The 12,485-nt window shown below is 39.2% G+C and overlaps 1 protein-coding gene and 1 long non-coding RNA gene across 4 annotated transcripts in view; one reads left to right on the top strand and one right to left on the bottom strand.

Annotated features, from left to right (window-relative positions):
* LOC309503277 (interleukin-1 receptor type 1) overlaps positions 1 to 11,369 on the top strand; it is a 95,874-nt gene extending 84,505 nt beyond the window's left edge. For all 3 annotated transcript variants that reach the window (XM_082176003.1, XM_082176005.1, XM_082176004.1), the window contains 8 exons: positions 840 to 1,020; positions 3,112 to 3,277; positions 4,952 to 5,014; positions 5,870 to 6,014; positions 6,845 to 6,990; positions 8,798 to 8,941; positions 9,089 to 9,253; positions 10,135 to 11,369. In XM_082176003.1, the coding sequence (XP_082032129.1) occupies positions 840 to 1,020; positions 3,112 to 3,277; positions 4,952 to 5,014; positions 5,870 to 6,014; positions 6,845 to 6,990; positions 8,798 to 8,941; positions 9,089 to 9,253; positions 10,135 to 10,526 (1,402 nt within the window). In that variant the 3' untranslated portion in view covers positions 10,527 to 11,369. The remainder of the gene's footprint in view (positions 1 to 839; positions 1,021 to 3,111; positions 3,278 to 4,951; positions 5,015 to 5,869; positions 6,015 to 6,844; positions 6,991 to 8,797; positions 8,942 to 9,088; positions 9,254 to 10,134) is intronic.
* LOC309503285 lies at positions 3,434 to 5,009 on the bottom strand. The gene is made up of 2 exons (XR_014207599.1): positions 4,325 to 5,009; positions 3,434 to 4,171 (listed from the first exon to the last, which is right to left on the bottom strand). It is a non-coding gene; the product is annotated as an uncharacterized lncRNA (long non-coding RNA).
* Positions 11,370 to 12,485: the final 1,116 nt, after the last annotated feature.

Below are 12,485 nucleotides of genomic sequence, written 5' to 3' on the forward strand. Positions count from 1 at the left end.
CACACAGTCTCATTATAAACTCCTGTGTGTCGTCTTCAGAACTCAGAGTCAGTGTTACACACAGTCTCATTATAAACATCTGTGTGTCGTCTTCAGGACTCAGAGTCAGTGTTACACACAGTCTCATTATAAACGCCTGTGTGTCGTCTTCAGGACTCAAGAGTCAGTGTTACACACAGTCTCATTATAAACGCCTGTGTGTCGTCTTCAGGACTCAGAGTCAGTGTTACACACAGTCTCATTATAAACGCCTGTGTGTCGTCTTCAGGACTCAAGAGTCAGTGTTACACACAGTCTCATTATAAACTCCTGTGTGTCGTCTTCAGAACTCAGAGTCAGTGTTACACACAGTCTCATTATAAACGTCTGTGTGTCGTCTTCAGGACTCAGAGTCAGTGTTACACACAGTCTCATTATAAACGTCTGTGTGTCGTCTTCAGAACTCAGAGTTAGTGTTACACACAGTCTCATTATAAACGTCTGTGTGTCGTCTTCAGAACTCAGAGTCAGTGTTACACACAGTCTCATTATAAACGTCTGTGTGTCGTCTTCAGAACTCAGAGTCAGTGTTACACACAGTCTCATTATAAACTCCTGTGTGTCGTCTTCAGAACTCAGAGTCAGTGTTACACACAGTCTCATTATAAACGTCTGTGTGTCGTCTTCAGGACTCAGAGTCAGTGTTACACACAGTCTCATTATAAACGTCTGTGTGTCGTCTTCAGGACTCAGAGTCAGTGTTACACACAGTCTCATTATAAACGTCTGTGTGTCGTCTTCAGGACTCAGAGTCAGTGTTACACACAGTCTCATTATAAACGTCTGTGTGTCGTCTTCAGGACTCAGAGTCAGTGCTACAGACAGGCCGCAGTGCTGGTGGTGAGCGAGATGACGTCTGGAGACTGTGAGCGACCGGTTCGGGGATTCCAGAGCATCAGTGCCGGTGTGAACGATGTCCTCTCCTGTCCTCTGAGGAGATACATCAGGAGTGTGGATCATCCCTCCATCCAGTGGTACAAGGTACAAACACATCATTATCTCCATACGGGGTCAGGGTCGCCATCGAGGCCTTGAAGAAAAAACAGTTCTGCCATTAATTACTCGCCTGTAATGTTGTTTTTCTGTTGAACAGAAACAACATATTCATATTTCCCTTGACCTTTTAAAGGTGCCCTAGAATGTGAAATTGAATTTATCTTGGCCTAGTTAAATAACAAGAGTTCAGTACATGGACATGACATACAGTGAGTCTCAAACACCATAGTTTTCTCTTTCTTATTTAAATCTCGTTTTTGAAAAACACCCCTGAAAAACAGGTGAATCTCCACATAACACCAACTGTGACGCAACAGTTGGGATCATTAATATGTACGCCTCCAAAAATTTGCATATGCTAGCCCATGCTCAGTGCCAGGCGAAACTGCACAGCCGAATCATCAGAAGTTCTGCAGGTGAAGAAACAAGCAGGAGGAGGATCATAGGGAAAATGGCAGATCTATCTATAATCTATCTATATATAATCGGATACCGCTACAGTTTAATTCGAAGTTGTTAGTTGCTCTGCCCATTTCACCGCGGACTTTTTTTCTAACCTGGAACAATATCAAGCAGCCAGGCTTCTCTCGGCGTCTCATACTGACGAAGGGGGCGATTTCAACTAACGTTATATTCCCGCAAGCGGTAAGTAGTGTGAACGATTGTATGATCGTTCTGTTCCGGGTAAATTGTAAGTTAATTGTATTTGATACATCTCAAGGATCAGGACGAGATTATGTTGTGAGCACAACAAAAACTCGTTTATGGATAATTTGCACACAGTGGGCAAAAGCAGCCAACAGAAAATAATTAGGTCCAGCAGAGAGTGTTGGGCAGCTCGATTCCCAGGCGCCGGCGGGAGAACCGGAGAAGCGGAGGAACAGAGAACGTGACCGATTGAGACGAGAGAGAGGAGAAAACTAAACTCTAGAAATAAATAGGGGAACTAATGAGGAAGGTTAACTGATGACCGTTGTTTTTTGTTTTGAAAAAACATGCTGATGTTTTTTAATATGTACTTATGTCTTTGTGTGTGTTTGCTTTCCTGAAGCTCTAACAGTAGAGCCAAGATTATGGGTTCGATTCCCAGGAGAATTCTTATGGACTGATTCAACATTTACACCTTCAATGCAGCATAGTGTTAATTCCTTAACGAAAACTATGATGAAAAATGTTCGGCGACTACCATTATTTTAAGACGAGATGACACTGTTCATCAACGATAATTGTGACTATATCAACATGCAATATCGTTGATGAAAAGACAAGACTCAAATATAGTAAAAAACACATAATACACAAAATGTTACAGACCGTTTTTAACACTACGAGCTTTCATGCTTGTGGTTGCCAGATGTCAAGAGCTTAAATCCCCAATCAGAGCTTTTCTGTTAAAAGGAAACCATTTTCTGCCCTGTGTTTTACTTAATCTTCTCAATCTGGCAATCAATCTGCCATCAAAGCTTCAGTGATGAACTGTAATAAATCCAAACATGATCTCGACTATATTATCATAATAAATGCACTTAATTCTGTGGAATTCCACAGTTTTTATTTTTGAGGGAAGTTTCTTGTTTTATCAGTTTTCAAAATGTAAAGAGTGTGTTTATTTTTATGATAAATAGCCTACACTAGATGAGGTCAAATAAATACATGCCTACTAATGCCTATTAGTGCTTACGTGCAAGTGAGATAATTCTGATGAAATAAAAAAACAATTCTAAAATGACTACAGTCGTTTTGATTATAATTGAGAAAAATAAATGTGATTATCAATTTGACCAGCATAATGCAGCATGACGAAAATGAAAAAAGTTTACGTTGAATAAAACTAGACTGAAATTTCCCAGACGTTTAGTCGACTTAAACTTGACTAGACAAAAACAGGACAAGGCTAAATAAAAAAAATAGCTGATAAAATGAACACTACTGCCAAACACATACATGTAAATGTAAATATCCTCAGAGGGTAGTTGAGAAAATGACAACAAAATACACCATCTTTATTGTGGATCTGTGCAATATAAACTCTGTTCCTTTGTCTCGTCTGTGTCTGCTGTCTTCTCTGGTTCTCAGAACTGTGAGCCTCTTCAAGAAGATGAGAAGTTTGTTCCAAATGAGGATTTGCTTAACATACGCAAGGTGCACCTTGGTGACGCTGGATTGTACACCTGCAAACTGACCTTTAGTTTAGGTGGAGTCGTCGGTGAAATGGCTGAATCTGTAGAGTGTGAAGTTAACGGTGAGCGTTTACTGTGTGATGGATTTTTTAATGAATAAAAAAGTAAACTGTATATCAAACTAATCATAATTCTAACATCTAACCTTACTTCACTTTTTAGGTCTAACATTCTAACACTTTGGACAAAATGTACCAAAACGTTCTGTTCTTTGCCAATTTGTGTTGTGGAAAATTCTCCACAATTGAACCAATCAGAAGGTGACATGTTAGTCACGATGATCTTATTTGTTGTGTCTGTCTTTATCCTATAAAACCTGTTGTATTCCTGTTTGCTGGTGGGATTCTCTCTGAAATTCGTCTGAGATCCTCCGGCCGTGCTTCTTCTTGTGAGAGATTCTCTGCTCGGGAATTCTCCCGATTAAAGCATTTAAAAGACATTGTCTGAAGTCTGTCTGGTTATTGCTGCACAGCAATTTAGTTAAAGGAACAAGTTAGGGAATACTGACTCGGCCGACGTCGACTGGAGACGAGACCCTGAGAAACTAACCTGGACTGTAGACGTTCGGGGACGGCGACTGTAGACGAGACCCAGGTTAGGTTAGGTCAGGTGCGACATAGAGAAAAATCTACCACAACTGCACAATGGGCATTATTTAAAGCAGGGTTTCTCAGACTCGGTCCTGGAGGGCCGCTGTCCTGCAGAGTTTAGCTCCAACACTGATCAAACACACCTGAGCAAGCTAATCAATGTCTTCAGGATCACTAGAAACTCACAGCTAAGTGTGTTTGGTCAGGGTTGGAGCTAAACTGTGCAGGACAGCGGCCCTCCAGGACCGAGTCTGAGAAACCCTACTTTAAAGGAACATGCCGACTTTTTGGGACTTTACCTTATTCACCGTATCCCCCAGAGTTAGATAAGTCCATACCCTTCTCATCTCAGTGCGTGCCGTAACTCTGTCTGACGCACCCACCGCTAGCCTAGCTTAGCACAAAGACTGGAGGTAAATGGCTCCAGCTAGCATACTGCTCCCAATAAGTGACAAAATAACGCCAGCATTTTCCTATTTACATGTTGTGATTTGTATAGTCACAGTGTGTACAAATAACAAGGTCACATGAGACACAGCCATCTTCTAACCGCATACATACTGGGAACTATATTCTCAGAAGGCGAAGCACTGCTACTTGGGCGGAGTGATTTGCTTTCACTTCTTTTTAAAGTGAAGAAGTGTTATTCAGATTTCTTTTCTTGTATAAATTGTTGAACGAATCACAAGAGCACATGGTGGCCTGGAGTTTCAAAGAAACAATCAGAACTATGAGGAAAAAAGACAGTCCGAAGCATTTCATGCAACACAATTGCTATTACTTTATCATCTCTGTTATATTTAACAATGTTATCTCATATTTCACCCGTAATAGTCATTTTCTTTCTTCCACTGTCCACGTATTCTATCTCTTTAACCACGATTAAATAATTATTTTAAATATAAAAGTAAACCACCAGTAGAGGGATCAGAGAGACACCGGTCAGTGTATGACATCAGACCATATTTACACACATATTTAGCTCTGATTAACGGATGTGAATAATCATGCATAACACATAACTGCTCCAGAAATGCTTTGTTAACTTTATCTCAATTTAATTAATAAGAAACTAAAACTAAAGCATTTTTTTCAATGTTTTGTTAATTCGCTTTTTAATTTGTTCTTTTTTTATAATTATCACAGATGAATATTTAAAGAAACCGAGGTTGATTGAGCCAGTTAATGAGATCATCAAAGTTGAGAGAGGTAAGCTGGACATTTCTTTTAATTATCAGAATATATTTATTTATTCATGTATCTTTTATTTATCTCCGTTTTTTTAAGCTACTCATATGTTCTGTACACTCAAAGTTCAGTTACTTGAGCAATAAACCACATCCTGCAACTAAATTCACTGTAACCCTTTTACAATAAGGTTCAATTTCCTGACATTAACCATGAACAATACTTCTAAAACATTTCTTGGTCACACTTTACAATAAGGTTCATAAGTTAACATTATTTAATGTATGAACGATCATGAACTAACAATGAGCAATACATTTGTTACATTATTTATTAATGTTAGTGAATAAAAATCCAGCTGTTCATTGATTGTTCATGTTAGTTCACAGTGCATTAACTAATGTTAACAAATACAACATTTGATTTTAATAATGCATTAGTAAATGTTGAAATTATATCAACTAAGATTAATAAATTCTGTAGAAGTATTGTTCATTCTTGTTAACTATGGTAGTTAACTAATGTTAACTAATGAACCTTATTGTAGTGTTACCCATTTCTTAAATGTAAATTTCAACATTTAATAATGCATTATTAAAATTATAAGTTGTGTCTGTTAATATTATTTAATGAACCCGTGCTAAAAAGAACTAGCAACAAACAGTTGTAATTTCATTAACTAATGTTAACAAAGATGAATAAATTCTGTAGAAAATGTATTGATCATTGTTATTTAATATTATTTAATGCATGAACGAATGTTAACTAATGGGCTCTTGTTGTAAAGTGTTACCGAAGCTAAAACTGTAAGAGTGTGTGTGTCCTGTGAGAGTCAGAGAATATTATAAACTCCAGCTGTGTTTGTATGTTTTTCAGGTTCATCCTTCAGGAAGGATTGTGTTGTATCTGTGCCGGGAAAAGGCACTACCGTGGTGTCAGTGCTGTGGAAAGGTCTCTTGGGATCTGAAGAGGAATTTATCACCAACAACGTGTCGCATCGCATTCATCAGGAACGCATGAAGTGAGTACTGAATTTAGCTGTGGTTCAGATAAGACAAAGACAGGAAATGAAGTTTGAATGAAGTATCCTTTTTTTTGTTTGAAACTATACAGACTAGATTTATATATTTATTATGAACAATCTTTTGATAAAGTTCCTACAAGAAAAAAGAGAAAATACTCAAAATAAACAAAGCACCTTTCATTTGTCACTGTAACAGACGTTGTGTGTGTGTGTGTGTGTGTGTGTGTGTGTGTGTGTGTGTGTGTGTGTGTGTGTGTGTGTGTGTGTGTGTGTGTAAACCTCACTCCCCTGATCTCAAGAGACTGTGGTCTTTATCCTCCATGTTTGAGCGCATGCGTACGGATCCGGGTTCGAGTCTCGCTTAGAGCGGGCGGTTCGAGCTGGAGGGGCTACATAATGTATTTCAATAATTGGATAATACAAAAATAGCTGTTACCACATGATTATTTGATATTGAAAACATTTTCATACATTTTTCCCAGTCAAAATTATGTCAGTTATGCATTGTGATATATGCCATTACTTAAATATTAGATTTCAGTCATGCCTGATATAGACATAAAATATTAATAATATAAATAAAATAAAATGTAAAAATTACTAATTGTAAAAAGATAAAAACTTTATTACCAGCAGTAGAACCATACGTATAATTACTCAGTTTTCACAGTTTCTGTGTGGGATTTATTTTAAGAATTAAAATGATTTGGAGAAAGAATATATATAGGTAAATATTCCTGTTTATTAGAATGTAATGTTATATTGATGAGTTATAAGCAATATCATTTTAAGTTGAAAATGTAACTGTGTGTCCTTTCCTCTTAAAGTGAAAGCAGAACGGAGGATGGTTTTGTGTTAGTGCGCACACTCTCCGTGTCAGATGTTTGGCAGGAAGATTTCTATCTAAACTTCACCTGTATGGTGTTCAGCAGCCGAGGAACCCTGATCGGACAGTTCTCACTCGTTCCTGCAGGTGCGACTCAAGCATCACACCATCACACACTCACACCATCACAGCATCACACCATCACACACTCACAGCATCACACACACTCACAGCATCACACACATTTACACCATCACAGCATCACACACTCACAGCATCACACACTCACAGCATCACACACTCACAGCATCACACCCATTTACACCATCACACACTCACAGCATCACACACTCACAGCATCACACACTCACAGCATCACACACATTTACAGCATCACACACTCACACCATCACACACTCACAGCATCACACACTCACAGCATCACACACATTTACAGCATCACACACTCACACCATCACACACTCACACCATCACACACTCACAGCATCACACACATTTACACCATCACAGCATCACACACTCACAGCATCACACACTCACACCATCACACACTCACAGCATCACACACTCACACCATCACACACTCACAGCATCACACACTCACAGCATCACACACTCACACCATCACACACTCACAGCATCACACACTCACAGCATCACACACTCACAGCATCACACACTCACAGCATCACACACTCACACCATCACACACTCACACCATCACACACTCACAGCATCACACACATTTACACCATCACACCATCACACACTCACAGCATCACACACTCACACCATCACACACTCACACCATCACAGCATCACACCATCACACACTCACAGCATCACACACTCAGACCATTACACCATCACAGCATCACAGCATTACACACATTTACAGCATCACACCATCACACACTCACAGCATCACACACTCACACCCTCACAGCATCACACCATCACACCCTCACTGCTTTTTAAGTCAAGTCAAGTCTCCTTCATGTATATAACGCTTTTAACAATATAGATTGTTTCAGAGCAGCTTTACAGTGATAATAGGAATATAAAGTAACAGAGATTGTTTAGGCTTTACAGCCGATCTAGAATAAAGTTATTGTCCAGATAAAGTTAGTTTTGATTGATTCACTTCCGTCGCAACGATCATTAGTCATTAACTTAGAGGCCGCTAACACAACACCGTTCTAACAGAAACGGTGTTAAACCAATTTAACACTTTATTGGTCCAAAATCTTGCTGCATCAAATATCATTTTGTTATCGGCTGTTGTTCTTTCGCTTTGAGATGTCGACAGACCAGTGACTAGTTAACTGTTTAAATGAGCAATGGGTGTTTCTCCTTTAGTCGGAGTGGCCGAGATTTAGAGGAAGCGAAAACCATCAAACTCACGAGTCTTCACCATATTTGTGGTTTTATTTTGGAAAATCTATTGGTTTGTCTCAAGTTTTAATGGTTGACTATAAATTAAATCACTCAAAAATAATCATTTGAATTATTGAACATATTAAATTAATAATTATACCTCATTTATGTTGATTCTACATAAAGATACGTGGACTTGAGGTGTTAATATATGTGTTAATATTTTTATTATTCAACCACAAACCTAATTTATTTATTTATTTACTTTTTTGAATAACATTTTGAATGCCCCTTTCTCCATTATTTTATTAAGTAATTTATTTACTTGTTCACTAGATACCGGCATCGTTTTCATGACACATTTGTCTTGTTTATTTATTTAATAGTTATTTATTATTTATTCTGTGTTTACAGAATGACATGTTTTAAAGTGTGTATTGCTTTCAAATGATTTTGAAGATTGGCATGTGAAAAATAAAATTTCTATAAGCAAGCATTTGATCTACTTTCACTATTATTATACCAGCAACACATAAACAGATTTCCACATCCACAGATCCGAATCTCTTCTTGCTTCTCGGGCTTCTCCTGGGATCGGTGGCGCTGCTTTTCGTGGTGGGAGTTTCTCTGTGCACCGTATTCAAGGTGGAACTGGCCTTGTGGGTCCGGACTGTGTTTCCATTCTTCTACAAAACCACAGGTACTCGTATAAACAGGAAGTATACTTTCGCACGTTAGCAGTTACTTGGAAATAACGCAGTTACATTAACTAGAGTTCACACCTTCCCCTGCTATCACAGCATTACAGGACATGCTGAAACTGTGTTTCTGATGTTGTTTCTTCTAGATGGTGATGGTAAGCAGTATGACGCCTACATTGCCTATCCGAGAGTCCTTGATGGCTCGAGTGAAAAGGCTGAGGTGTTTGCAATGAGCACTTTGCCACAGGTCTTGGAGGGCCGGTACGGTTATAAGCTTTTCATCCTGGGCCGGGACGGTCTACCTGGAGAAGGTAAAGAGTTAGCAAAAAAACAAAGCACTGTAATCTAAACCAGCGGTTCTTCTTGTGATCACATTGGAAATCAATACAAACATTAGCTGTATTACAGTAGTCTGGGTTAGGGCTGCATGATTTAGGAAAAAAATTTATGTGGTTTTCTCTGGTTGTTAGTAGGGCTGCACAATTTGGCCCAAATTTTTTAGATTTTTATATATAAACATGACTAAATAATAATACTTAAAAAAAAAATTTTTTTTTGTTAATATGAAACTACATTTTATAATAATAAATCAGTAATCAAGAAAAATTATATAATAATTAATAAGATTGGTGCATGTTATTTCATGTCCCCTCTGTGTAATAAGTCATACATTTTAGGTAGGGATGCACCGATATTAAAATATTGGCCGATACCGATAACCGATAATTATTTATATATTAAAGCCGATAACCAATGTATTAGCCGATAAATCTAAATCCAAATTTTTATATCATTTTTGAGAGCCTGATTACAAAAACACAAGTCTCACCATTAAAAGTCACATCCCAAACACAATTATAATAATGTTCTCGTCATAATTTTATGTAGCCGATATGACAGACTTGCGCTGCACATGTTGCACTGAACTGTATTTTCCTTTTATGAAGTGATTTCAATCATATTTCAAGCAATTTAAAACCATCATGTTGAACAGTGCGCATCTGAAGGAAATAATCCATTATTTATCGGCTTTAATATATCGGGCAAATCTTTTTATCGGGTCGATAACGATAACACTCAAAATGAAGAGATATCGTCCGACACCGATATGGTGGCCGATACATAGTGCGTCCCTAATGTTAGGTTTAATCCCGATGTTCTGCCCGGCTGATTGTCCTCCTCATGTTTCCAGCGGTGGTGGATGTTGTAGAGGAGGCTCTGACCCGCTGTCGTCGACTTCTTCTCCTCTACACCTCCACGTCTCTCTGCAGTCCCGAGGCGCTGGAGTGGGCCGAGCAGCAGACGGGCCTGTACCGAGGGCTCGTGGAGAACACCGTCAGCATCGTGCTCCTGGAGCTGGAGGAGATCCGAGAGCCCGACCGCCTGCCTCACTCAGTGAGACTCCTCAAGGAGAAACAGGGAGCGTTACAAGCCTGGAAGAGAAGGAAGAGGCGGATGTGCTGCGACTGGAAGATGGAGGAGCGTGTGACCTCTCTCAACCCCTCGGCACGCTTCTGGAGGGAAGTGCGCTACCATATGCCTGTCAGAGGAAAATCCAAAAACAGGAATTGGTTTAGTTTCTAGCTTGAAGTGATGCAGTCAGCAATCTGGAGGTGAAAAGAAGCTTTAGCTTTGGCTTTAACTATAGAGCGCAACAGGGACAGCACCTTTCCACCGGCCTTTGTTCCAGAGGTTTATTTTAATTTTTTAGTAAAGAAATATCAACAGATAAGCCAAATATGCCAACTTCCACATGAATCTCAATATTTCAGTCTGTTCTGTTTATTTTTGGAGGCAAACCACTTATCCCTTGATGCATTTTGAATATATATGTGTATATTTGTTTTATGGAGGTACATTTTTTCGATTTTTACTTCTAGAGCCCAATTGTTCCTCTGATTACAACCTAAAACAATTTTCAGTCGGGGTACATTTTACAAATCTCACAAAATGAGGAGGATGAAGAGGCTGCAAGTACTAATAATGAGGATAGATGCCGTAATGGAAACGGTACAGAGAAACGTATGGGTCCGAGAACATTGCCAGCTGTGGGGGGCGGGGGCGGGGGCGGGGGGGGACGTCGACGTCCACCTGTGAATGCAGACACACGATGGCCGGATTGCGTTTACATTACAGTGAGATCCGATCACAATATGTCCTCGACTACCTCCTAACCTGGACACGCTGATCGGAGAACATTCCCATCAGAAGCGCGTTTACACTGGTCTTTTCAATGTGTGTGTGGACAACATCCGGATACAGGTCACATGTTAATGCCAAGTGTAAACGCAGCCTAAGATGAAGAGAACTTGAGCTCTTGCACACCAGTCATTCTGTGGACACAAAATAGAAAGCTGTAAATACTATGTCAGATGTGAAATAAAAAAATAATACAGAAATTATGTAAATAAAAACCAAAAGATTTTATGATTTTTTTCATTTTTTCACATTTGTGCTCTTGTGTTTATAATGTTGTGCAGTGATATATTTCTTGCTTAATGTGTTTTATTTAAGATTTTTACTCCAAATATGTTTACATGTTTTATGTACAATATGAATTGCGTATTTACTATTCAATTAAATTAAATTCAATTCACATTTATTTGTATAGCGCTTTTCACAATTCACATTGTCTCAAAGCAGCTTTACAGAAAATGCATGAATCCACATTACATTTTAGAGTGATCTGTTATCAGAAGTTATGTATTTCAGAAATGTACATACATAATCACAGTTAGCTAAAAATATATTAACTTAATGTAATAATTTAAATTAGAAACAATGAGCTCATTGAAGTAATGAATACTTGTTAACAATTCATGACATTTAGAAAAATGTAGCAATGTGAAGAGACAGAGATTGTTTTTTAAGTGCCCCTATGATGCTTTTTGAGATATCACCTTTCATATAGTGAGTAATAAAGCTGTTTGTGAATGTAAAAGATCTGCAAAGTTTCAAAGATCAAAGTGCAGATAACTGGAGTTATTGAGGACTTAAGAGATGGCCGCCGTCGTGTACTCGTGTCCGTTCAGTCCACAGGACCGTAGGGTGTCCCGTGATAATCGCCCTCGATGTGCACTTCTTCTGAGCCGTGAGCTCCACAGCGACTGCGACCCGACACGAGGGCTTAGGGTCCGTTTGGGACAGAGCCATTCCCTCCCGAAAGACAAAAGCGATTCTGAACTGAAACGAGTCGTCGGTAATTCCAGACTAATGTAAATTCCAGTAATGCCTTCATTGGCCTTCATGCTGCCCGCGAACAATGATGCCATCGTAACTGTTCGTATCACAGGAGGTGCGTCCCGATTCGAAGGCTGTGCTCGAAGGGCGATTGCGCGACGAAGGCTGTCCCAGTTCGAAGGGGCCATCAATGCTCACTCCGTTCCTCGGGCCCTGAAGGACACAGATGGACCCTGGGTTAGGGTTAGGGTTGGACCTGCGCGACCCCAGAATTCACTGCGCCGCTGATGACAGGATTTTTATTCAAAGGAAACGGCAGGTGATTCTCTGGCGGCAGAGGAATTCACATATAAATGTAAGTAT

Source organism: Leuciscus leuciscus (assembly GCF_965113295.1).
Source record: "Leuciscus leuciscus genome assembly, chromosome: 7".
Taxonomy (NCBI): domain Eukaryota; kingdom Metazoa; phylum Chordata; class Actinopteri; order Cypriniformes; family Leuciscidae; genus Leuciscus; species Leuciscus leuciscus.